At 46.4% G+C, this 24,876-nt stretch overlaps 1 protein-coding gene across 1 annotated transcript in view; it reads left to right on the forward strand.

Moving 5' to 3' along the window:
- Positions 1-7,035: 7,035 nt before the first annotated feature.
- LOC138296986 (stimulated by retinoic acid gene 6 protein-like) overlaps positions 7,036-24,876 on the forward strand; it is a 499,158-nt gene continuing 481,317 nt past the window's right edge. Inside the window, exon 1 of the mRNA XM_069236505.1 lies at positions 7,036-7,255. Coding sequence (XP_069092606.1) covers positions 7,236-7,255 — 20 coding nt within the window. The 5' untranslated portion in view covers positions 7,036-7,235. The remainder of the gene's footprint in view (positions 7,256-24,876) is intronic.

Genomic DNA, 24,876 nt, shown 5'->3' on the forward strand with positions numbered 1-24,876 from the left:
GAAGGATCTCTGCAACTCTCGCAGGACTCTGCATCTTCCAATGACAAGGCTCCCTTGGAATACTGCGCTTCCTTGTCCTCAGGTGGGGGCCGCAGTGGGCTTCAGCGGGGAGCGAGACTTGTCTCTGCCTGTGGTCTGCGTGTGCATCACCACTGCCTGCAGTACTTGACCCCTATCTTTGTGGCTCTTCGTGAGCCTCTCCAAGTCTCTCCCCCTAGGATGGGAGTCTACGGTGGTCTGTCCCACTTCCCCAGGAGCGGAATTCGGAGGGGTGTCGCTCGGGATCGATCCCAACAGGTCCTGAGTCCGGCGCGGGCCGCTGTGTCCATGGACTGGGTCTGGTTCTGGAGCCCCTACAGAAACACTCGCAGGTCTTCGGGTCATAAAAGTCTCTGGACACCCCATTTTTAGTGATCCACATGCTTGCTGGCTCAAACAAACCGTATTTCACTTCCAGCTGATGCAAACGGGGTCGAAAGGCCAAGAATGCCCTCCTGCGCTCACTGGTCTCTTTGGAGAAGTCAGCCGTTAGTCTAACCTCTAGGCCATCTGACCTAAATGGGCTGTGTGCCCGGGCCACCTGTAGGAGTTGACTGGTCTGCACATGGCGCAGAAGGCATGATATGATCGGGCGGGGGCGATTGGCGTCATCTCGGCATTTGGGACCCAGCCTGTGCACCTTTTGAAATTCCGGGGGGGGTCGAAAGTTAGGCCAGTCAGTTTTGGTAGAGTCTCCCGCAAATAGGAGTGTATGTCCGCACCTTCAATGTTTTCCGGGAACCCGAGAAAACGGACATTGTCTCTACGGCTCCTATCCTCTAAGTCAATCAGCTTACTTTGGAGATATAAAAGTTCCTGGTCTCTGTCCACTAAGGAGGCGGTGTGCATTTCCACCGATGTTACTCGCTGATCTAGTCCCGTAACTTGCGACTGAAAGCCCGCTATATCCAAGCGCATGGATTTCGTCTCCGCTGTCAGCGAAGCCATGGCACTATACATCCCTTCCAGCTTACGGCCCACCGCCGAAATCTCCTGCACGATGCGGTCCATGGTCGCTCGCTCTGTAGGGTCCACCATAGTACTAGGTGGTGTGAGTGGGCACTCCTCTGTGGCTGTGAACAGGGCTCTCTGATGGCACAAAGCTTCAGAGAAGAGCAATTGCTGGGATGGCTTACCCAATTGCTTGCTGACCTACCATCGGGCATCGCAGCCTCCCCGGTGCGGATAGGGTTTCGGAAGAGCACCGTCCCACGGTTCAGCAGGCGGGCTATGCAAGCGGAGGGGGGAGGTAGGCACCTCTTGTGTTGTGTCTGGTTCCCGCCAAAGACAGGTAAGTATCCGCTGGGGCACCAGGAGCCAAGGGCCAAAAGTCAGAAGCGGGGTGGAGGGTACAGGTCCCAGTTGCTCAGGACCCACAAGGAAGAGGAACGACAGATCAAGGAGTGCTCTGTTGGACCAGCACCGGGGAGGACAATCTAGTACTGCGGGCACTCCAGCCTGAGGGCAAGGGTAGTACGATGGTCCCCTGTCACAACATACAACGTCATGAGTGTTCCCCTCCTGGTAGTCTGATTAGGATCCCCTGTGTCGCTTACACGGCGTGGGAGAAAGTGCTCTGTCCGTTTCGCTCCCAGGCCCGCTGCACAAACCTGCCGGGCACTGCTCCACTATGTGCCTCTCCTCTCTTCACAAGACTCTTCACCTCCGGGCCAAAAACCCCTTCTCAAGACCACCAGCCAGGGTCCGTCCCTGGCTGTGCTGGTCCGGCGTGCCTGTAATGAGTCGCCTGTGCGCTGTTGTAGGCCTCCGGTAGTCAGCCTGGGTGGGGGCCGGAGGGGATGCGGGAACAGGCCGGGCCACTATCCCCCTTTTAAGTCCTTATGGCAGGCGCAGCTAGTTCGAGGCTCCAAGCGCCGTCCTTGGCGCCACCCGCACCCGAGCGAGGAGGAGATGATATGAGATGGGGCCGGCGTGGGCACACACAAGTGAGTGTAGTCACGAGCCAAACCCTCGTCCGCCCGCCGAATCTGCTGCCTCAGCACGTGTCCCTTCCCAGGGCGCTTGGAGCCTTCATAATGCTGCACACATCAAGCCGGGCCTCCAGGGCACACAAGGCCGCGGCTCAGCGGTGGATCGCAGGCCGCTACTCCTCACGCAGCCCCCACAGGAGGGATCGGGTGCTCCCCGCATCCATTCAAAGGCTTCCCCAGCGACCCACAGTGCTTATTCAGTGTCCGAAGCAGGATTCTCAGCGCCCGTGTAACGCCGCCGCCCCCGGCCCAAGGCCCGCCGCTCCGTGGAGCTCACCTCTCAGGCGGCCATCTTGTCTCATGGCCAGACCATGCCCCTTCCTTTTTTTAATTAACGGGGACCCCTGTGGTCTCAGATGGCTCTCCTCCTCCTGCAGGAGCCGGCATTGCTCCTGCCTGCAGGGAGGTGCTGGAAAAGGAGCTCCCTACTTGAGGGAGCAATACTGTAATCTCTTTCCCTCCCCGAATGTCTGCGGGCAGGTAAAGAGATTAAATCTCCGCTTTTAGCAAGCAGGAGCATTTTTACAGCTCCTGCTTGCTGGAAGCGGATTGATTGCTTTTGCTTAGCGGGAAGTGTTACAGCTTCCCCCAAGGAAAAGCAAACAGCTACCTCCCAAAGGTGGACACCTCAGACAGTAGCAAGAGCCGGCCCTGGGGGCTGGTGGTCCAAAGGGTCATATATGGCTCCATGATGAGTGCAGCGTGGCCCCCTCTTTTTTTTGCTCTGCATGGGCTGTCCCGTGGTGTTGTTGGTCCCCGTGGCCATATGTGGCCTGGGAGGTGGGCCACATGGCTTCCCTCCATTTTTTAAGAAATAAAATTGTCCTCTGGGAGGTGGCAGTCTCTGGGGCCGGGAGTCTGCTCGGACCCCTATTTAAATTTAATTGTAGCCTGGGGAGGTCTGTCCCCAGGGCCTGGGGGGTGGGGTCCATGCACCCCCCCAACAAATAATAATTTATGGCCCTGGGATCTGGGGGGTCCACATGCTCCCGTATCATTAATAAATATAGCCACGGGTAGTTCACAAACTGTGGGGGGTTCACAAAGCACCCCCTATTTCTATTCTGTAGCCCCTGGGAGGAGGTGGTCCCTGGGGCCGGGAAGGGGTTCACTTGCCTTGTATATGTATTAAATATTGCCCCAGGCAAGTGGTAGTCCCCAAGGCTTTTAAAAGCCCTAGGAGGCATGACCCATGTGCCTCCCTCCTTCTTAATTAAACTGTGCATCCCCTTGGAACCTGGACCACCTGGGGGCCAAATTAATAAGAAGTGCAGTTAATTTTCGACCCAATCCATTGATCCCTATGCAGATTTTGCTGACTTTTTTAAAAATAATACCTTTTTCCCTAGTGAGGCCGGAGGGAGACCCCAGGACCAAGGCAAGTGGGTTCAGGGTATTTGCACCTTGTCCCCTTTTTTTTGTTTTTTTTGTTTGGGACTTGGCTAAAGCTGAGTCCCAAAATGTCTATCAACACTTCCTGTTTGAAATGTTGACAGCCAATCAGATATCATCACGGGGACTGCTAGATCTGCAGAGGATCCACGTCCTTAGATATGTATTTTTTTGCTTTAATATTTCTAAAACTACTGTAAGGAATTGGACCAAATCACAAAAAACACGAACGTGCTTTCTGGACCAAAAGCTTGCTTTCTTCTAAATTTGGTGAAATTCCATCTAGCAGATCAGACTGTAGTCATGTTCAAAATGCCTATGGGAAAATGCATGGTGAAAATGTGTTTTTGGACCGCTCTTTTTCTCGGCCCCTGCTTGATGGATCACCCCGAAACTTTCAAGACAGCAGCTGAAGTGACTGTCATATTAATTTTTATTTTATTTTTAAATGGTGGCAAAGTTATTGGCAAATTAAAAAACTATTTTCCTATAAAACCATGCATGGCATTACAACGTGATGTAAAGGTCAACCTGGTAATGACACATGGTAATGTCTCATATGCAAAACAGGTGAGGAAGAGACGTTAGAATGAAACATCTGAGATAAGTATAAGTTAGAATGAAACATCTGAGAAAAGTAGCAAGGGTGCACAGGTCAGAAAAGAGTGATAAAGAGACAGACATGGGTGAGAAAGAAGTGTGAAAAAGTTGAAGAAGAGAGATATGTGAGAAAGTGATAGCTGAGAGAGAGGCAGACATTTGAGAAAGAGGTGACTACGGCACTGGATCGTTTGGGAAGGAGACAACTGAGAGAGAATAGTGATAAAAAAGAAACACTTGATATACAGATGACAGAGGCAGGTGAGAATGAGGCACTGAGAGAGAGAAAGAGCAAAATAGACAGGTTAGAGACAAAGAGGTTATAAAGAAAGACAGGTTGAAAGAAAACAACTGAGAGGGGCAAAAGGTGACAAAGACACAACAACAACTGTGAAGAAGGCAGCAGAGAAAGGGACAGGAGGTAATAAAAAAAGAACCCAGCATGAAGCAGATAGATTTGTGTAGGAGTACCTAGTGCATAACTGTGTATAGCTATTAGATCTGGGAAGGCTGGACACTACCAGCCACAGGTTTTTCAATTGTGTCATACACTCAATTTGCACATTTTGCTAGTAAACAATAGGCCAGCAGGGGATCTTTCTTTTCCACAAATGGTGAGGCACTAGAAGTACAATGACCAGACACTGGTGTGATCATGCATCGGCCTGCACTGCATCCCCAGTGCAATGTGTTTCCAGAGTCAACCTTTGTCAGGATAGCCCCCTGGGCAGAAAGAAATTTGGCTTCCCTGTTGCTGCTGGTAAACAAACGGAGGAGCAGGACCCCCTTTTGTGTTTAGAGGCTAGTTCCTGGCTGATTAAATCAGAGTTGTGACAGACCTCTGAACACAAACATCTCTGCACCCAGGGCCATACTGGGCTGGACTGGGAACCCAAAGCAGCCCTGACAGACCACCCCCCATAGCTTGCATAGCGAGCGAGCCTGACCACTACAATGGGGCTTGGAGGGATTCCTCCCCAAGAAAAGTTGGGAAGAATGGCAAGAAAGATGTGTTCTACAATACATATTTCATCATACATTCAATGTATTAATTCTTACAGCGTAACAAATGATGACCTTACAGTGCACCGTGATAAGGCGGTCTTTATTGGGGCTCTTCAGTGATTCCCTCACCATCACCCTCTAACAGTGCCTTTCATCTCTCCATAGCCACTCTCACATGTATTTCCTTTGTTTCAGTAACGCCTCTCTTACCAGCATAGAGTGCTGGAGTACTGTATATCACACATAGACACAATGACTCACATGCGTGTAAATCAGTGTATAGAAAATGTCACATAAGACAAAGGTGACTATCATTTCACATGCCATACATACTGGTAGACATTGTTTTAAGACTGCTTGATCTGGGGAAGCATAAACCCAGGATTCAGAATGCAACACAGTGGTTAGGGTTGACTTTACTAATAACAATGTATTTCCACTGAAACAAACGTTTTATAGGAAAACTATGATAATTAAAGACTGGGAAAAACATAACTTTCTAACCTTACCATGCAGTCTGCATGCAGCTCTTTGATGGTAGTTCATAGCTCACTGTGCTAGATTCTGCTTGTAATTTATGAACTGCACAGGAACAAAAGGATCTTTGAGACAAAAGCAGTATCCCACTGAGCTATGCACATAAATACAGTTCTGTGATCTGCATAGTACACGTTCTTTGCAGCAGATTTATTAATCCTTGCGCTACCTTAGAGGAGTCAAAACTGCCACTAGACAAAACCCCAATCTCTCCCCAGCGGGTACATTAATCACTAGAATTATTTTTCCACTTTTATCGTTGCCTGAAAACCCATGGATATACAAGGAACTCTGCAGTGCTTTTAAAGCTGATACAAAACGGCCCCCCAGTAACAAAAGTGGCCCCCACCCTTCTGGCCTCCCTGAAGACGCTCAATGTCCGGTACAGCCAGCCCAGCCTTGTATGCAATGGCCTAAATTGCACACGGATTAGGTCCTCACAGTGATGTCAAGTTATTTGTTGTTAAAAAAAAATCAGTTACAGCACTTTAATGTGAATTGTGGTGCCAGGTGACAGGGACTCTGCTCTCTGCATGACCTTAATGCATGCAGCTGCATATGCCCCTCTGAAGACTGGCGCCCTGGGCATGGGCCCAGCTCCCTCATGCTAAAATCCAGACCTGTGTATTTGTTTGGAGCCACTGTGATGCAAAGTCTGTATGAGATACAGGAGTGACTCATCAAAGCAAGTGATAATGCCCTCAGGGACAGCACTACAGCATCAAAATGAAAAGGAAGTGGGTGGCTTTCAGAGAAAAATGTTATCCGCAATTCAATACATTCCTTATACAGTTCTGTCAGCTTGCAAGCTAATTATACAAACCGGTTAATGTTTGCTAAATTCTCTTCTAGATGGGTGCTACGTGCACAGTTTTAAATGAAATATTCGAAGAAGGAATATTGTTCTTTTCAACTCTGCAAACATTTCTAATTTTATAACCAAATATCCACAATTTAAAGTTCAATGTTGCACCTTCTTGTGTGTGCTCTTAGTTTAAAGTGAGCTGTTTCTGACTGATAAATGCACAATACATGTACTTGATCTTGAACTCTGCCTAACTAATGTACTGATACATTGTCTGAATTCTTTTTGTGTGGCACATACGCGCCTGTACAGTGCAGCTTAGACTCTCACGCACACTCAGCACAGCGCACTCCTTATCACGTTTATTTAACAATTGCTGCTCACCGTACTTTGATCCGACTTCTCTTAAACTGGTTGTTTTGCCGCGTGCAGTGTAAAGACACAAGGCACACAGGTAACAATATCACACTTGATGAAGTGCAGCCATTTTATTAAGAGTGAAGATCAATATGGGTAATCGTAGTGACCAGAAATGACTCCCATGCTAGCTTCCTCTAGTGAGTTGGTTAATGTTTGATGGGGTGTTTGCTGTCTTACTCAGACTGGAAGTTTACACAGAGGCGCACTGAGGACTTTGTCGCTCACCCTGACAGCGATATCACATCAGTTACAGGATCTGTAGGCGGCGGTAGACCCACCTGATGGGATTCATCCAACAGAACATGGAGAGGCCGTCTGGCACCCAGCGCTAAACTGTCCGGTGGGGGCTTCTTGGCTCTTTCTTACAGTCCACCAAGCCTGACTGTATAGAGACCCCTGGCATCTTCTTTACCACTGTGCTCACATTTCACGATATCACTATCGACATGTCTCTCCCTGGCCTAAGGTAAGTGAAAACTTAAAAAAAAATACATTTCTCAAATATACCTGCAGGTGACTCATAAAACAAGCTGTGAGATAACGTTTCCCATTTTACGCACGTGAGAAGTGTGTTATTATTTAACGCGGACAGCAAGAAGGCAATAGAGAGTTCAGGGACCTACCACTACAGACGTTTGATATCATATTTAAGACTTCCAGTTTTCCGATTTTTACAGTTTTTTACAGATAAATACAGAATTCCTGTCTGTATTTATTTTAAAATATGGTAAAAACGAAAATATGCTTGCTTTGTGACTGATTCTAAGCGCTGAATGTCATGACTTCCAAGACAATAGCTGTGCAGATGGACAGGTAAGGGAATTAAAAAACAGACAGAAAGTTTCTTTAGGAGGCGTAAACAGCTCTAGATATGTAGAAGGGTAATACTAAAATGTAAATGTTTCTGTATATTGATTTATCACTAAGGGGCATTCATGTCACTGAAAGGTGTCAGGTGTTCAGGTATCAGTGTACATTTAATGTTTGAATACATGTGGAAATATACTCATTTTAGTTGAATTTTTTTCACATAACCCAAAATAGAAACGGATGAATACAGGTAAAAGTGGCAAAAAATAAATATGGATCGATAGAGTCAGAAGTGTGAAAAAGAAAATACAGTAAAAAGCCAGGATCCCTAATTATATTAGCTTTACTACCTGCTGCAACACGCAGTTTTATTCATTTACACGTAAAACAAACAAACTGGAATATATTAATTTGGTGTGCACTATTTACGAAGAGCCAAGCTTTAAGGCGCTAATAAAAGTAGCATAAGCTGTGATAGTCGCTCTAAAATTGATTTTGAAGGAACGGCCAGCCAGGCTGCTCAACATGATGACATTTTGGCACTGACTCTTTTTATGTTTGGTCACTGAGACATATTTAGCAGTCTTGCCAGTTAATTGTTTTCCAAAACATTCATGCATAATATACGTTTACAAAGGGACTTTTGGCCAATGGGCTTCATTCATTGGTGCAGTTAATTTGACTTCCGCCCACTAAAGCATGCTGCATGGGGAATAGCTCAGCTCTCTTTACTCTCCACTTTGTGAAATGCTGTCTAGGACTGAGAAACTCTGAGGGAGGGGCCTTAAAAATTTTTATTTGGAAAGAACCCCGTGAACTCCCGAAAATACACAGCATCAATGGCTCTTCCAATTTGTATAGAATTCTGAACAGGCTGCAGTTGATCCACAAATGGAATAATAGGTAGTATAGAGCTTTCACGATCACGGCCAGACACTGCAGTCGCAATTTCCTTTAGCAAGAACCTAGAGGAACTAGACAAGCTGAACCAACCTACTACCCACATTCAGCTCAGAATTATCTGAGAACAAATTTGTAACAATTGATTAGAGCAAAATACGTCTTTTTGGTGTCATTAGATAATATCAAAGCTGGATGGAAGCCAATATTTTCCAAGTCATTTAAGTGCTGTAAAAGTTGTGGATATCATCTAGAATCCCTGACACATCATTTAAATTTGTTCCTTTTTCTGGAACTCTGAAAAAAATTATAAGGCTATACAAGAAACGTATGGGGCTTCGAACTTTTAAGGATGCTTGTTGGACTTGGCCCTTTTTGCAGGATCATCCCCAAGCTTTTTGCCTCCTTCCTCCTATTTTCTGACCTCTTGCTGTTGCCTCTAGGACTCTGAGCACTTTATCACTGCTGATCAGTCCTAAAGTGCAGGTGCTCTCCCTTCTAAAGTTGGTATGATTGGCCTACACCTAACTGGCACATTTAATTGACCTATAAGTCCCTTATACGGTGGTATCCCTATACCCAGGGCCTGTAAATTAAATGCTACTAGTGGGCCTGCAGCGCTGCTTGAGCCACCCACAGCAGTAGCCTTTCAAACCTGTCTCAGGCCTGCTAGCGTAGGGCCTGCGTGCGCAGCTTACTGCCACAGGGACCTGGCATCTAACTTTACTTGCCAGGCCTGGAACTCCCCTTTTATTACATGTAAGTCACACCCGAGGTAGGCCCTAGCTAGCCCTATGTATGGGCAGGGTGCTATGTATGTGGAAGGCAGCACATGTGCCTGGTTATGTGGCCTCTCCTGGTAGTGACAAACAGCCTCTTTGGTTTCTCACTGCTGTGAGTGCTGACTTGCTCAAAGGATTGCATTGGAAATACCCTGCCTTATAACAAGATGGTACTGTCTGATTCATGAGGGGTAGCATAGGCATGTTTGGTATGGTTGTAATGGTAGTGATAAATGCTGCTTACTGGTGTAGGTGGATTTTTTTATTACCATTATAGAAATGCCACTTCTAGAAAGTGAGCATTACTCTGTGCTATGCAGCTTGACTCCAATCCACATCTGGGGCAGAGTGACAGCTGGGCTTAGTGCATACTTTTCAGACAGCCTGTACACAGGGGGGGTGAAGGTGTCATAGAGGTGCATATGTATATTGAATGGTCTTCCTGGGCTGAAAGAAGGGGAGGCGGGGCACACCTGCATTTGTAAAGGCGGCGCCTTTGCCTCACACAAAGGTCTTGTTTACCCCAACTGATCTATGGAGCCTGTGCTGGAGGAGAGAGGGGACACTCCTAGAACCAATTGTAACTTGTTGGAACCTCTTATCCCCCTCTTTGTAAGTTTGTGCAAAACTGAGCATGAGTACAGGGGATTTTCCCCATGTTTTGGAGAGACACTCTGGAACAACTGACATGGACACAGAATGCTGCTGGAGGTACTCAAAAGGAACCGCCATGCTCCTGCTGTCCTGTGACCTGCTGGGTCACTAGGAGGACCTGCCTGACTGTATCTCCCTTGTGCTGGCCTACTGTTGGGCCCTACAACCCTGTGCTCCACTTGTGTCCTCAAGGGCTGGATGCTGTGGCCCCTGCCCCCTGCAGCTAATTGCTTTCTAGGACAGCGCTGTGTTTGACGCACTTGTGCTGGAGCATAAGGGCCTGACAAGCGCTTTAAGTGTTTCACTTAGCGCCTTGAGAGCGCTCCTTCTTTTGTTTGCTTAGCACTTTGAGAGCTGTGCTGGGGATCCATGGACAAGTCAAAGTGAAGACAGGAGCTAGCACGCTCCTTTCAGTGCCCCAGGGGCGACGAGCACTGAAGGGGCACAACCGGGCACCAACTTGTGGTCAAATTCACCGTCGTGGGCTGGGAGGACTGGAGAAAGGCTTGCGCACCAGGACCGGGTGCGGGCGTGCAAGGGAAAGTGAGGTGCCGGTCTCAAGAGGGCAAACGGAGCGCCCCCTCCCTTTTCCTCTGAAAGAGAAGACGAGGCAACGGGAGGCCTCCCCTGTCGACTTGAGCCGTCCACCTGTCTCCCGCCCCGACTGCAATAGAGGGACGTGCAGCCGAGCGGGAGCACAGGATTTAGGCCCCAGAGCCAGAGGGCTCATTGTACATTGTGGCCCCGCATAGCAAGGAGGCTCTTGTTTGGAAGGTGGCCCCTGTGTGAGGAGTGTGGTCGCCTCCATCCGATGTGCCGGCTTTCCCTGTTGTTCTTTCCCATCCTCCCTGGGCACACTTAGGGGAATCGTGGGGACCTTGATTGTGGGGGAATCACCTTGCGGGACGGAGAGAGGCCTCATCAGAAGCCCCGTCCCGCTGAGGGCCATTTTTGGGTCCCACAGGAGTCGGAGCATAGGAGCTCTGGGATCGGGACACGGATGTCCCTGTTTGCCCTAGGGCATAGTAGCCCTGATAACCTGGTTAGGCTGACCTATGCCCCATAGGAAAGTTGGATGTCCTGTGCATTTACGATGGTGCAGTGTGTTCCTCTGATGTTTCCTTGGTATGGGCGTTCATGATGTTGGTGGGACACTTATGCTAAGGGAACTCCATGTTCATCTGTTAATCCTGCCATTCGCTTTCTTTAGTGATGTTTCACCTTTTTAGGCATTCATGTTGGTGTCTTGGTAATCGTAATTACGTGTTTCCCATGATCCATGCATTTGTGTTGATATGTTTTCATGACTTGCCATGTGTTCTCTGATGTTCCTTTTATGGGCATTGATGTATATTATGATATGTGCATTTCTTTTGTAATGTTTTCCTGACTACTGCTTATGTTGCTGAATAATCAGTAACCTATGTGTTCTATGTGACTACTGCTGGCTTTCGCATTGTGTAATGTTCTGACAACTGCTTGGGTAGCAGGTTACTACTGACATGTTGTGTTTGGTCTAATAATGTTGTGTACAATAAAGTTTATTTTTATATAATTTTGTGTTGTGTTTCCTTTGTGGTGGGGATAGTGTGTCACGCATGTTGTTTATATTGTGCAAAAGCTTTAAACATTGTCCCTGGGGTAGGCCTGACTGTTGTGCCAAAGTACCAATGGGGCGAGCTGGAGTTATCTTAGGTGTGTAACTCCCTCACCCTGACTAGAGTGGGTGGGTTCTTCCTGGCATAGGTGCATACCCTAGCCAATAAGAAACACCATTTCTAACAATGTCGTACCTGCATGTTTATTGACCAAAGACACACAATTGGTCTGCAGATTAACCAAATGCATGGACCTTTCAGTAAACTAATTAGATAAATGTAACAGAAGACAGTGTGCTGTAGAATTTGGAGCCATAAATTATGTACTTTCTTTTAAACTTCTAATTGCATTTCACATCATGAAGCAACTACAGGAACTTAAAACCTATACGGTCTGCAGGATTGCTGCCCTTATGACCCATTGCTGTCCTCCCCCTGATGCTGATATAATCAATGGAAGGCTTTTATCATTTATCACTTTATAATGTAAGATTGTCTTTTTAAGAATGTTTCTGTAGTATGACATCTATGAGATTTTAAATATTGTTATATTCTTGTTCTTCAAATCAGCATCTCTAGATGCTTTTAGGAACATCTGCTTAGACTTATTGTTCCGAATCGTGGACCTAAAATTGCTGTTTTGGGTCGACTTCGACAATGTTGAGTTGTGCGCCAAAATGTATTTTGAGATTTTTTTTTGTAAATCTGTCCATCTATATTATCCATTAGGTCCTTTCACACTGAGTTACTGCTCAGCATCTCTGCATATTGTTCACATATGGTTCAAATACATCCTTTATCTTCAGTTACAAATTTTGTCCAAATGGTGTTTTATTTTATGTGTTTTTACATTAACAGCGATTTATTTTTCCTGCACTTGGAGGGCCATGTAGATGGTTATTTATAAAGTGTTTAGATCACACGGTGACATTGTAACTGCCTGCATTTAACTTGTTGTTTAGGTGGTAATTGGTTCTTATATCCTTTACAAATAATAAAATGCATGGCACATCTGAAAGCTTGTTAGTGAATAAACATCACAGGTAAAACAACCACACCAGTGAATGTTTTTAATTTTCAAAAATGTAATGTAAGAATATGTCAGCCACATGCTGATGATGCGTGTTTTTTCTTTTCATTTTGTGGAATATGCTTGCAAAATATGCAGTTTAAAAAAAAGAAACAGTGTAGCATGAAAATATTCATCTGGAGTAGAATTTTGGCAGGAGAAATATAACAGCTAAACTAGTTTCTTGTAAGTGAATTTTCCTGTAGGAAAAGCGTTTTCAGGACTTTTTTCCCGCAAATACCTTTTAGTTGGAACACTCCACATACAGGAGATGGACACTGCGTAATTTTGTGTGGTGCGAAGGAGGTTTATCTTTCAGGATTTTGCTGGAGAAATTACAGTTTTGCACACCACACATTCTACAAGAAGATTCAACTTTAATCAGCGAGGAGATAAATATGTTTCTTGCTGCTTGTGTTCCGTGTTACAGAGAAAGTTCCCCTGGTTAAATAAAAACATCCAGTAACAGCAAATCAGCGCTCTTAGACACCAATAAACAGGTTCCAAGATGCATCTGGAATCTACTTTACCTTTCACCATATCACTTCAGCTGGTTTCCAGCTGCATCCAGTAGAAGCCAATAGAAACCGGAGTCTTTCATGTGTAATAGTTCTGAGAGCCCAAGGCTATTTCTGCAACATTCCCCTTATAAATATACTCCTGGAAAAAGTTGCACTTACCTATGCATAATTTGGATGCGATTCACAAAGCTAGAAATGTCCACTTTATGTCTGCAGTGACTCCAAAACATCCGAGTTACCTATGCAAAGTATTTGCAATTATTGTGCAACCATCACAAGGGTAGGATATGCATTAACTTGAAAAGACACGAGTTCCCAAATATGTTAACATGAAGACAACAGAGTACGCATTGAGCACTCGTGGCCAAGCAAAGAACATTTTACAACCACCACAAAAGACTTGAGAAGATGCCACAAAAGTTTTGCAGAGCTGTTGCTACACTTACACAAAAAAGGCGTAATTCAGTTTTCTACATATATATCAATTACTTATATAAGTACCTATGCGCTTTGCACTTGGGCATCTGAGGTGCCACTAGAAATGTTTATGATTCACAAGCAGTATTAATTTATCCCCTTGCATAGGCATCATTTAATAATTTCGTAAGTTACAACGTCTGTAAGCATGCACTGTGAATTTAGGGCCAGATGTAGGTAGGAAAAAAATAGCGACTCGCAAATTGCGAGCATGTGTGACTCGCAATTTGCGAGTCGCTAACTGCAATTCAGGTAGAAAGTGCGCGGACAATTTGCGACTCGCACCCGGAGTCGCACCGCAGATAGCGAGTCCGCTGTTTGCGAGGTCGCTTTTTGCGACCGCGCAAAAAACGGTCTCGCAATTTGCGAGTGGGTGTCGCAAATTGCGACTGTGCTGAAAATTGAAAGCAGGTGCTGCAGAACACTCTAGAAATCACTTCAGAACACTCAGGAAAACACTTCCTGGCACATGATGATGACATCACAGCCAGGAAGTTTACAAATACACCTGGGAGGAGGGAGGACCACACCCTTTTTAACTGCAGCACAGCTAACAGAGCACCAGCAACCATGGCTGACACTCCCAGGAAAAGGAAGCTCAAGTTTGCTGAGAAGGAGTTGGAGGTGCTAACAGATGAGAGCTGTCAGCACCATGATGAGCTGTTTGGCAAGGCAGCCCTCACTGTGCCAGACACAGAAAAAAAACAAATTTGGCAGGATATCCAGGACAAGGTAAACTCCCTGGGGGTCAGCCACCGGAGTGTGGAAGAACTAAAGAAGAGGTGGTACGACCTCTGCTCCCGGACCAAGGAGATGGTGGCAGAACGGCTCCGGGTGATGAGAGGCACAGGAGGGGGACCATCTACCATACCACCACCCACACCCCTGGAGGAAAGGGTTGAGGAGACCCTTGAGCCGGAGACTGTCACTGGATTTGGAGAACTGGACACCTCTGAGCCCGGACCATCAACGGGTGAGTACCATGTGATATGCTTGTACCCCCATCAATGCCATACCCCCACCCACCATGTACACAGGGGCATGCACAACCAAGATAGCTCCATTTCAGAGTAGCAAACACCAGGATGATGCATTATGGGCAATGTAGTCAAGTAGGCATTTCATAGGCAATTGTTTATTAGGAAGTTTTTAACTGATAGTAGACACTGACAGTGTGTTCCCCATGTCCCACAGGTCTCCCACAAGACACTCCCACCAGCCCAAGCAGCCAGGTGCCAATGGTCAGCCAGCACAGAGAGGAGACAACAGGACCAGCCACCACTCCCACCTGCACCACCAACACCATCCCCTCTCTGGAAACACCTGTTGCAACAGAGGGGTTTTGGAGCCTGCACCAGGTACAAGCCAGAGTGCCACATCAGACATTACAGGGCCTCCACCGCTGCGCAGGCGACGCAGGATGACAACAGCAGAGCAGCAGGAAGAGTCAGGGCTTCCCTCCACAACACCAATGGAGGCCCAACTGCTACGGGGTCAGCGCCTGCAAAACCAACAGTTAAAGAGGATTAGTGGGGTATTGCAGCGCTTTGAGAGGAACCATGCCATCAGCATGCAGCAGGTGCATTCAGAACTGCAGGTCATTGGGAACAACACAGGTGACCTTGCACTGTCTATGCGCGAACTGGTGGCTGGACTGCTAACGCAGAGTGACAGTGCACGGCGCAGGGACCGCCAGCTGCTGCAACACCTGGACAGGATGGCCTCCTCTATCGTTAGGCTTGCAGTTAACACAACTGGGCTGTCTAGGAGAACAGCCAGCCTCCAGGTTGATATGAGCCACTTTGCGGGTGATGTGGCACGGGGACTGGGCCGGATCACCCATGCAATAGACCTAATGGAGGCATGGCAGGTGTCCAGGGGCACAGGTGACACCACACAAGACAGTGAGGAGGGCTCCACTGTCAGCAGTGTCTCTGCCGGTGACACCAGGGTGCTACGTAGTGGGAGCACAAGGCAGAGCACTGCTGACCCACCTAGTACCAGCCAGGCTGGCCGAGCCCGCCGTAGGGTGTGAGCTAAACACTGTCCCTGGGGTTGGGGCACATGATGACAATGTGTCCCATGCCAGGTGGACTATTGAAGGCCCTGAACTGTTTTTTCTTGTATATAGTTTGGTTATTTGCACTTATTAAATCATTTGTTCTTTCCACTTAACACATGGACTGTTTGTTCTATTGGTGAGTATGGTAGAAGTTGGCACGTACCTTCCAAAGTATTGGTTTGCAATGTGTTCCCGTCTCAGTCTGCCTTGATTGGCGATGCTCCTATCCCCATGATGGTGATGTGGTTGCTCTTGCTCTTCATCCTCCTGATCTGGGTCTTCAGGGGTGAGAGGTTGCCCACGTCGGGTGGCAATGTTGTGCAGGATAGCGCATGCGACAACTATTTTGAATGCCGTTATTGGGGTATACTGGAGGGCACCTCCAACTCGGTGGAGGCATCTGAACCTTGCTTTCAGCAGTCCAAAGGTTCTTTCGATGATGTTCCTGGTCCTCTTATGTGCACTGTTGTATCGCCTCTCGCATTCATTGCTGGGTGTTAAGTACGGAGTCAGTATCCATGGACGTAGTGCATATGCACTGTCACCTGTTGGGCACAAAACGTACACTGTTAGCAAGGCATGGGTGGTTTGCACATTGATCTGTGTGCATGTCTTCAAGGTGTATTCAGCTCTACCTAGGAGGTATCCGTCTCCAAACTCCCCACGTTCCAGGCGTTGGTGTATCCCACTGTGCCTAAAAATGTAGGAGTCATGAGTACTGCCTGGAAAGTTAGCAACCATGTCAGTGATGACATAATGGGCGTCACATACCACCTGAATATTGAGTGAGTGGGTACACTTCCTATAGCGGAACAGATATTCCAGGTTTGCAGGAGGGCATATTTGAATATGTGTCCTGTCTACACACCCTATGACATGGGGGAAGTTGGCAATCCGGTAAAAGTCCACTTGGTGCTGTTAATTTCTGCCTCATTCCTGGGTAGGTATATGTATCGGGACATGTGTGTGTGAGTATGGCATCTAGGAATGCCCTGAAGAACCTTGGTAGTGCACTTTGGGATACCCCACCTGCCACAGCAATGACCCCCTGATAGCTACCCGAGGCCAAGAGGTGCAGTGAGCATAGCACTTGCACATGCGTAGGGATGGCGCAACCGCGCACAGTCTGGCGTTCTAGCTGTAGTTTGAGTAAATCTATTAAATCTAGTATAGCTGCGCTGCTAAGTCTATATTTCTCATATATTTCCTCCTCAGTTTGCTGGAAGAGTGTCTGCCTTGTTCTGTAAATCTTCTCCTGTCTCTGGCTCCTCCTCCTCCTCTGCTGGGCTGCGTGGGCTCTCCTCCTCACTGCTATCAGGTATATCTCTGCCATCTTGAGTAACCCAGATGCCTTCTGGGTCTCCTTTTATACTTTGGTAATGGTTACCACCTGCTCTGAGTTAGTGGTAAATTGGAAGTCCAAAATGGGCTTTTTGCGACTAGTCGCAATTTGCGAGTTGGTATTGCATATGGTTTGCGACTCACAAATTGCGACTTCCTATTTGCGGGTCGCAAAATGGGGTCGCAAATTTTGCGAGTCGGTACCGGCTCGCATCGCATTTTGCGAGTTGGAAATGGGATTTTTGCATCCCATTTCCGATTTTGCGGGGTCGCAAATAGCGAATCGGGCCATTTGCGACTCGCAAAAGTTTGCTACATCTGGCCCTTAGTGTGTTATTTCCAAACTTTAACAGTAAAATGTCCCTTTTAATAATGGCCGACTGAAAGTGCAGTGGTCCAAAAATCATTCACGGTTCAGTCTTTCACTTAAACTTCCTTTTTAGGCTTTCTCGTTCGTTGTGCATTTTCAGTGGACATGGGTGCCCTTGTTTATGGGAAAGTGGTACAGTGCAGTGCAGCAAGTCGACTTGCTGCGCTGCGCTGCACTGCATCACTGAGAAAGGGCAGAAATGCACTGTATTTAAGGCATATTGTGTATTCCTGTCCTTTCCTCCTGCGCTTGCCCACAATAGGCTGCCTAGTGCCAACACAGGCACATTTTCACAAAAACAATCCTGGGAGGCGTTGTCCTCTTTCTGTGTGTCCACACGTACAATGAGGAAAAAACAAGGAGAAATAGTGAAATTACCTCCCGTCCCTCCCTCGCCTTACTTAATGACCAATGAGGCTCCTTTGTCTCACCTAGACCCCTCCCCTCTCTTTTGAAAAGAACCCCCCATCCCACTCCTGTACAGAAACAAGCCAAAGGCAAGTCAGTTGTCCTGTACCAGGAGGGAGGGAGGGAGGGAACTGTAAGGAAGGCGAGGGAGTAGGACTAGGAGTAATGCCATTGACGGTAAGTAATGACGCATTACCTCTTAATCCCTCCCTCGCCTTCCTTAATGACCAATGAGACATAGCAAGGAAAATAAGAGACAGACAACTAAGTTGCAATGCACAAATAAGCATATTTAATCACAACCAGTTCATACACAGAAAGACCCCTATTCCTTCATAGAGGACAAAACCATGTCCCCCAAAAACCGCCTCCAAACGCCCCAATTCAGCAATACGGTAGTGTCTTACAATAGTGGACCGAGACGCCCAAGTAGCAGCTCTAGAAATCTTCACCACTGAAGCACCCAGCAACTCAGCCACAGTAGCAGCCTTAAATCCCAGCAGGAGGCACCACCCCTTTCAAATCATAGGCCAACAGTACCATCAACCGGATCCAGCGACTCAGGGAAGCAGTAGAAGGCTTATGCCCTTTCCCTTACCAAAATTTACAAACAAAGAATCCCCTTTACGGAATGCAGCAACCACCTTCAAATAACACAAGGCCCGCCGCACATCCAACGCATGTAATCTGATCTCGTTCTCAGAGGAAGGATCAGGACAAAAAGCAGGAAGAATCACCTCTTGTCGACCATGAAAAGCCGAATTAACTTTAGGCACAAAAGAAGGAACTGGAACCAGCACAACCCGATTAGAAAAAAGTTTGCAAAAAGGAAAAGAGCAGGATAACGCACCCAACTACCCCAAATGCTTAGCCGAAGTAATAGCCACCAAAAAACAAGTTTTCAACGTCAAATGCTGTAAATCAATGTCCCCCAAAGGTTTGAAAGGGGGATCCAGCAATACATCTAACACCAGCTGTAGATTCCAGCCAGGGAAAGAACGCACAGAAGATTTATGAGGCTACACAAAGCTAGGCAAAGTGGCTTTACGTGGGTTCACATATCTGACTTAAAGCTAAACCACACACCTCAGTTCTAAGTTATACTGTGACCAGGTCAGAGCCTTGTTATCACTACTTTTCACAGAGTACAAATATTTGAAAGTATTAGACCTCAGGCCACCATCTCTTGTAACACATATTGTCCATGCTGAACATTAATAGTGACCTTTTAATTCTCCTGGCTTGCTGCTAATTACAACAGTGTCAGAAACACTAGACACAATTTATCCTGCAACTAGTAGAGCTATAAGGACTCAAAGAGGAAGGGTACTGTAGAGTGTTAATCCTTTCTCTGTTAGGGTTTCTGTGCATTTAATGCATTTTGATATATTAATAGATCATAAGGGCAGTGAAGAGGATTTTAGTACAAGTTTGTGGCTTTTAGAAAAGGAGTGCAGCTACCAATAGTGCAGCAGGGAAAGTGCCACCAGGGCACAGGTTTGTAAGAGGGCCAGTGGACCCCAGCTAAAATTGTGTAAAGTTGCAAGTGGATTTCTAAAGTTGCATGAGGTACTGTGCATAGTGCAGCATGTTTTGTGGTGTATAACGTAGACTGGATTATGTGAAGGAGGGTGGGAAGGAGATGTAACCTGTATTTGGGTCAATGCTGGGCAGCATAATGTACAGTTTGAAAGATGTCCCTGTGAGTTGATAGAGTCCTGAAGGTTAGAATCCCTGCAAGGTAGGCTCAGCCTTCCATCCTCCAAAGAACAGCAAATTGTATATAAAACACATGGAACCAGATTTACAAATGTTGGGTTAGCATTACTTTCTTAATGCAAACCAGACACTTATGGGTATATTTACAAAGATTTTGTGCCATGTTTGTATCAAAAAAGTGGCACGAATCAATGAAAAATCTTTTTTCCAATTTACTTTACTGGAGAAAAAAGGGGCAGGGTGGCGCGTGGTGGAGGGCATGATGACAAAAAATGTATATATGATAATTAAAAAAAACAAAAACTTTTGCGCCATGCCAAGAATCGCTCTTCGGCCCGCTCTTTGACTGCAGGCACAGGCTCCCAGCCTGCCCTCCGTCCTATCCTAACACTGCTAGCATGCTGCTGGCAGCATGAAAGTAGCATTAGGATTGGACGGAGTGCCCAGCCAGGGAGCTCCGAGACAGAGTGGAAGTCTCTGCCTGCTGTCTCCAACCCAGCAATGCAGTGCCTACGCTGCCGGGTTGGAGAATGTCTAGTGCGTATGTGTGTTGTGCCAGCCCAAGCCGGCCGGCTAAACATACATGCACACTGAGGGTGAGTGGTGTGCACTCCCTCTCCGTCCCTGTCATCACCTGTGGCCCCCCTTTCACAAGAAAACGATAATAAACATAGTTTATTGTTATTTTATAGTAAACGTTTTGCAGCTGCTAGAGGGGGAGTGGGAGGGGCGACGCTCCTCTTCCAAAGCAGAGGAGCCATCCTGCCAGCACAAAGCTTGTTTTGCGCTGAAAATTCACTTGAAAGTAACACAAAGCAGCACATAGCTCTGCTTTGTATTACTTAGTGCAAAGGGGCCATTCCATGGGTGGTGCATGGGCATTTCCATTCAACCACCCATGTTTTTTGACACAAAACTCTATCTGCTAAAAAAAAGTAGACAAGGTTTTGCATCAAAAAATAGCACCCATATCAAATAGGCTCTTCAAAGAGAAATGCTTTTATTTTGCCTTTCTTTTCTGACCTTGCATGTTTGCTGCACTGTACAGCACACATACAAAGTGGGAAAAAATTAAAAAGTTAGTCTAAGCATAGTATTTTGTAATGGAAGGATATCCTTCTAGTACAAAACATGCACTATACTCAAGCATATACCCTTGCACTATGCTGCAAAGGTGTGTTCCTGGAGCACGGCTGCCTAATTGTGCACCAGCTCTAGGGAGAGGGGAGGAGAGAGCCATATCTCTGTAGATATGGCACTCCCCTGCTCTCTGCTTCTCACGCAGAAAAGAAAAAAAAGTGTGAGGGGGGAATGTGGGAACTAATAGTCAAAAAATTAATCTATGGTGAGAACCCTAATTAAACACCATACTCGTGGTATATACATATCAACAAACGAATAAATAAAAATGTAACAAATCAAGCACAAGGTCTAGTGTTTATGATGTTTCACGTAGGAACCCCGAGCACCTATTTATTTGCCAAACCAAATAACATCCAGACTATACACAGATTGACAACAGTATTCCAAATACTTCACACAGACTGCACAAACAATGTTATCCTACGGTTTTGTCATATAAACAGCTTAAATGGGTAAGAAACCCTTTCATCAAAGAAGTTCCAGTCTGCCAACAAAGTCTTTTTGGCTATATGAAGTAATAACATCAAGTCCACTGGCTGAGATGGTCCAAGACAAGGTGCAGACTACAGAGACACCTCAGTCTCTTATCCTGTTTGCTGCACCCAGCATAGTTTATACAAACAGCTTCCACATTTGAGGGACCTCTCCAAGTAGAATGTTGACGCTCTTCGGCCCTCCTGGGTACGGGCCTCTTCTGGACATGAGAAGAAGGAACACCTAAAAAATGTATGTACAAATTCTATCCATTTCAATGTAACTCGAAATAGGGTGCTTCCAGACAGCCAAGAGTCACACATCCCTTACACGGGTGACCAAGAGCACACAAAGTACTCAGAGAAAAAACATGCAGAGCCCAGCTGTCCATACACATTCAGTTAAACACATGTAATACATATACTCCGAGCATAAAACCCCAACAAATAAAGTGTCTGTTGCCCAACAAAGTGCGAAGGCAAACATCTGTACAAAAAGCATTGCAAAATGAGTTTAGTAAAGCATGCCCCCCAATCATTAGGTGGCGGCACGAAGTTACTTCAAAAGCCAACAAAATTGCCAAGCAGTTCAGAGCCTCAGAAAGGGTCTGCCAGAGGAATCAGCACTAGTATCTCTAGGGGCTAGAAACAAATGAAAGCCATAATGAGGCCTGGTGTAATTTACAAAGCTTATGTAAAACTAAACAAAGGACACGTGCCTATCCGAATGAAGGTGAAACGGGCAACAAAGGGACCTGTCAAAGCGGGAACTCCATTTGGCTTCATACAGGACCTAACACGACCGCAAGTGTTGGTTGGACCTGAAAAACGGGCTACAAATGCTGACTCAAGTAAGTGGCTACATCAAGTGTCGTACTATGAAAAGCTCCTCAGCTTGCATTGTTCCACCGCCACACCAGATACACTCCGTGTTGTCATGCACTAGCAGAGCAGACCACATAACAATAATGGCCGCGGGCACGTGACCAAACAATCCAATAGGTATCGCGCCCGCCTTGTTGGGGGAACCATGCATAAAAAAGACTAGACTGAGACACTACACTAGTCTAAACACAGGAGGTTATAAATTCAGAAGGATAGAAAGAGTATCATGTCCGCTAAGTCAGGGGAACAAAGAACAAAAAACAGAGGGAGACTAGACTGTGTCATTAAACTATTAAAACTACGGAAGGTCCACGCTTGCTTAACAACAAGGCATGGGAATTGCTCGGACTATCACATTGTTACAGAATACACAAAAAAGACTACAAGAATCAAATAAAAGTCTCAATAATACATCCAAAAATTATACAGATACTTCAAAGTTAGCAAAAGTATATACATAGCACCAAAAGGTAATTAAAAAAATAATAGAATACACTGAACATCACACTATCGCCCGTGTTAGACTTTTCATCCTTGGTGTGGTCTCCCCTATCTTTTGTGCATCTGTTTACCAGGTTGTTGATGTGTGCTGGACTCTGTTTTTGCTGTTTCTGTTACTCTGGGCACTTTACCACTGCTATCCAGTGCTAAAGTCCAAGTGCTTCTTTATAAAATGTGAATGTAATTGGATTTCCATGATTGGCATATTTGATTCACTGGTAAGTCCCTAGTGCAGTGCACTAGAGGTGCCCAGGGCCTGAAAATCAAATGCTTCCAGTGGGCCTGCAGCACTGGTTGTGCCAACCCTGTAAACATGGCTCAGACCTGCCACTGCAGTGTCTGTGGGTGCAGATTTTAACTGCCACTTCGACATGGCAAATGTGTACCCACTTGCCAGGCCTAAACCTTCCCTTTTCTTACATGTAAGACCCCCCTAAGGTAGACCCTACGTAGCCCCACGGGCAGGGTGCAGTGTTTGTCTAAGGTAGGACATATACTAATGTGTTTTATATGTCCTGACAGTGAAATACTGCCAAATTCGGTTTTCAATTTGCAAGGCCTATCTCTCTCATGGGTTAACATGGGGGCTACCTTTAAAAATCATTAAAGCGTTGATTCTCTTTGGGAGCAGATAAACATGTGGAGTTTGGGGTCTCTGAGGTCGCAATTTTAAATACATCTTTAGTAAAGTTAGTTTTAAGATTGTGTGTTTGAAAATGCCACTTTTAGAAAGTGGGCATTTTCTTGCTTAAACCATTTCTGTGACTCTGCCTGTTTGTGGATTCCCTGTCTGGGTCAGTTTGACAGTTGGGCTGGTTGCACCTCTCTCTAGACAATGACACAAAGGAAGTTAGGGTGTAGCCTGCATATCCTGATGAGCCATCTATGCTAGGAGGGAGGGTAGGAACGGTCACTTACACCTGAAAGGGCTGTGCCTGCCCTCACACAATGCAGTCTCCAATCCCCTGGTGTGTCTGGGGTCTGGCGTGGGCATGGCAGGATTTCAAAAACAAGAGAGACTTTCCTTTGAAGTAAGCCTACTTCAAAGGCCAAAATGGGTATAAGAAGGGCACCAAAAACCACAGACTTTAGGTCACTTCTGGACATCAAGAGGAACCTCTGCCTGGAGAAGAGCTGAAGATCTGAGGAGAAGTGCTGCCTGTGACTGCTTTGTGCAGCTACCCTGCAGTTGCTGCTTCTGCCTGTGCAAGAGGACAAAGACTGGACTTTGTTGTGCATTTCTGCTTGTGAAGAAATCTCCAGGAGCTTGTCCTGAGCTTACCTCCTGTTTTTGAGTCTCAGGGCCATCAAAGACTGCTCCTGCCAGCACCTGGACTCTCTGCTGAGACTCCTGTCCTGCCAAGTGGTGCCCTATCCAGTTCCTGGGGCCTTGGGAGGTGAAGCTGGCAGACCAAGACTGAAAATCCACACACAGACCGCTGTGCGGGGAAAATATCGACGCACCTTCCGAGATGCGGCTGAAAAATGACACCGGCTTTGTGGCAGAAATGGATGCTCCACCTTCATCACGGCTGGAAGATCAACGCACGTAGCTGGAGAAACAACGCACAACACCCGTTTACAGAGGCTGACAATGTCGCAGCCCACATTGCGCGGTTTTGCTGATACCATGCGCAAACCTTGCTGGGTGCGGAAAAACAATGCAACGCCTTACCGGACCCGAGGGCTTGCCCGGATCGATGCATCGCTCTCCTGCAGAGAAGAAAAACGACACACACCGACCGGACCAGAGAAGGAGATCCGACACACGGTCTTGCTTGCGGTTGAGAAGTCTACACATCGCTAACCTTTTTCAACGCACACTCGCCCCTGTGTGTTATTTTGATGCTACCCAGGTACTTTTCAACTCTAACAGTGTTTTTACTGTTTTCAAGGACTTAAGACTCTTTTGCTTTTAAGGTTAATAACTTGACATGTGCATGTTGGATTTTTGTTGTTTTGGTCTTGTTCTGTTTAGATAACTATTTCCTATTTTTCTAAACCTGTGTTGTGTCATTTTGTAGTGTTTTACTGAGTTACTATGTGTGTTGGTACAAATACTTTACACCTAGACTCTGAAGTTAAGCGTGCCTGCTTGTGCCAAGCTACCAAGGGGGTTGAGCGGGGATTAACTAAGGGTGATTTTCCTTTACCCTGACTAGAGGGAGGGTCCTTGCTTGGACAGGGGGTAAGCTGGCTGCCAACCAAAGACCCCATTTCTAACAGCCCACATTTTGTCTTGGTCATTTAACCCATTCCTGGCTGTCCCGTACTTCTCAATCAGCTGTGCCTCTATTCTATTCAATATGCAGCTTGCAGGGACATTGGACACAATAAACAACATTTTTGGTGTTACAATAGGAAAACGTTTTTT

This window comes from Pleurodeles waltl, chromosome 1_2 (assembly GCF_031143425.1).
Source record: "Pleurodeles waltl isolate 20211129_DDA chromosome 1_2, aPleWal1.hap1.20221129, whole genome shotgun sequence".
NCBI classification, from domain to species: Eukaryota; Metazoa; Chordata; class Amphibia; order Caudata; family Salamandridae; genus Pleurodeles; species Pleurodeles waltl.